The following is a 2,685-nucleotide window of genomic DNA, read 5'->3' as shown; positions in this document are numbered from 1 at the left end:
TATCCTTACTTTAAGGTAAACTTTTCAAATTTTGTTTGTTGTTTTTTTATTTGTTAGGTGGTTTTTGAAATGAACATTACTTAATATTGGTCATCATTAGGATTGTGTGGGAGCAATTGATGGAACTCATGTCCGTGCATCTGTTCCAATTGAAATCCAAGGAAGGTTTCGTGGTCGAAAGGGGGGGACAACACAAAATGTGTTAGCTGCAGTTTCGTTTGACTTAAAATTCACCTATATGTTAGCTGGTTGGGAAGGCAGTGCTCATGATTCTCGTATTTTAAATGATGCACTTAGTAGACCAAGGGGACTTAAAATTCCAGAAGGTATTATATAGATAACTAGCCTTTATGTTTGGTTTTATGCTGGAATTTTTTTTTAAAAAAATTGATTCATAATTTGTAGGTAAATATTATCTTGGTGATGCCGGTTATGGAAATAGACCTGGAATCTTGTCTCCTTATCGAAGTGTTCGATATCATTTGAAAGAGTTTAGTGATCATCCACCTAAAAATGCAAAAGAATTATTCAACCTTCGTCATTCTTCGTTGCGAACTACCATTGAGCGAGGGTTTGGAGTTATAAAAAAACGTTTTCGTGTCTTGGATGCAGAACCATTTTGGTCTTTTAATACACAAGTGGATGTAGTTTTAGCATGTGGTGTTATTCACAATCACATCATGGGGGTTGATCCTAATGACCCAATTATGCAAGATGGAACATTTGAGACAGAGTCTAGTGATCGAGTCCAACCTAGCCGACGCGAAGCTATAGTGGAAAGTAGAGAATGGAATAATAAGAGGGATGAGATATGTCAAGCAATGTGGGCTGACTACATAATTAGGAGACATGCATAAATTTATTCAGTCCAAACTGTTTGGAGTTATTTGTTGATGATGTATTACAGCTTTCTATGATTAGGTGCTGTCAACTTTATTTGGCTTTGTATTTGGTTGCTAACAAAGCATAAGTGGATATCTTGTATACTTTTTAAAATGTAATAATTGAATATTTTTGTGGGGAAACAGTTAAAATTGTTATTTGGTTCCTCAAGTTCAAGTCAACATAGCATTGCATTGTTTTTTGATGATGAATTTTTTGTTCCATAGTTTCAATTTTTATTTTTGTAATAATGTTTTATATTGTTATTATCATAATGGTTGTGATTCATTAGATTGTCCTTTTGACTATAGCAATGTCCAAGAACAAGGGGAAAGAATCAGGAACTCAACTTAGGTGGACACAACCAATGTGTGACATGCTATTTAAAATGTTGGTTGTTGAGGCTGAACAAGGCAACAAGCCCTCAAACAAATATAAGCCTCAATCCCTTGACAAAGTGGCAAAAGAAATTGGTGTGAAGTTTAATGTAGAGTGTCATGCATCACATGTGCATAACCGCCTTCGTACGGTTAGAAAAGAGTGGAAACTCGTTCAGGATATTCGAAAAAAAAGTGGATTTGGTTGGGATGATAATTTGAAAATGATCACATGTGACAAGCAAACTTATGATGCTGAAGTGCTGGTATGAAATTTATATAAATGAGCTTCATTTTATACATTTATTATATAAAATCATCCAATTTATTGACATTGTCATATTTCTTTGAACAGGCTCATCCTGCTCATGTGCCTTATTTAAATAAAAAAATTGAACAGTATGATGAGATGGCTATTGTTGTTGGTAAGGACATGGCAACCGGTGGCTTTTCAAAGCAATGGAGTGAACATTCTCCATTGGTTGAAAATGAGACCCCACAAAATGACATCCAAAATCCAGAATTTGAAGGTGACACTGATACGTTGCCAAAAGATGCCCATGAAGCTTCCAATGGAACTTCATCTAAGGGAAGGAGCCATAGAAAGAGAACTTATGTAGCTATGAATGAAGATAGTCCTTTTAGTGAGATGACTGAACAACTCAAACAGATTGCAGTAGCTGTTACAGCTTTGAGTCATGGCCCAGTTAATACAAATGAGCTTCATAAAGTAGTGATGAATGTTGAAGGCTTTGAAGAAGACATGCTTGATGAAGCTTTTGATCATTTGGTTAATGATGAAAAGGCAGGAAGGGCCTTTATGGCTAAAAATGATAGGATGAGAAAGCTTTGGTTGGAGAAATTTTTCAACAAAACCTTCTAACTTGAAGTTGCTGGATACGTTGTGTGAAACATGTTAGTGGTACCATGGTATTCTTTAGGTTATTAATAATTATGGAACACTGATTGACATGTTTTGGAGTTATTATGGAATAATGTTATATTTTGGATTCATTAGTATTTTGATAATGTTATATTTTTTCCAGATATATTTTGCAAGTTCTGCTGTATTGGTTGGGAAATATTCTGCAGGTTCTTTCATTTTGAAATAGGCCATTAAGGACAAGATACTCTCCTTGGATTACCTAAACTATCAGGTTGAAATATTGACTGCTGATTCTGAGCTTTCATTTAACAATGGGGTGATTGTTAAATGAAAATACTAACAGATTCTCTCTCTCTCTTCTTTATTACTGCTTTATTAATTTTTGTAGGCCATTGAGTTGGTTACAGAAATTTTTCACAGATTGAGGTTGTGGTGATTTGGCACTTACCTTCTATAAAAGTAGTAGGAGGAAACCTTTATGGAGGGGCTTGTACCTGGAATGGAATGCCTTTGCCAAGCAACAATTATATTGAGTTGAAT

The 2,685-nt window shown here is 34.9% G+C and overlaps 1 protein-coding gene across 1 annotated transcript; it reads left to right on the top strand.

The window, feature by feature from the left end:
* The first annotated feature begins 240 nt into the window (after positions 1-240).
* Positions 241-2,278, top strand: LOC115987839. The gene is made up of 3 exons (XM_031111445.1): positions 241-326; positions 1,194-1,525; positions 1,660-2,278. The coding sequence occupies exons 2-3, from the start codon at positions 1,196-1,198 to the stop codon at positions 2,140-2,142; spliced, it is 813 nt and encodes a 270-aa protein (XP_030967305.1). The 5' UTR covers positions 241-326; positions 1,194-1,195; the 3' UTR covers positions 2,143-2,278.
* The last annotated feature ends 407 nt before the right edge of the window (positions 2,279-2,685 follow it).

This window comes from Quercus lobata, chromosome 4 (assembly GCF_001633185.2).
Source record: "Quercus lobata isolate SW786 chromosome 4, ValleyOak3.0 Primary Assembly, whole genome shotgun sequence".
Taxonomy (NCBI): Eukaryota; Viridiplantae; Streptophyta; class Magnoliopsida; order Fagales; family Fagaceae; genus Quercus; species Quercus lobata.
The sequence above is the reverse complement of the archived record's forward strand: the minus strand, read 5'-3'. Positions and strand labels throughout refer to the sequence as shown.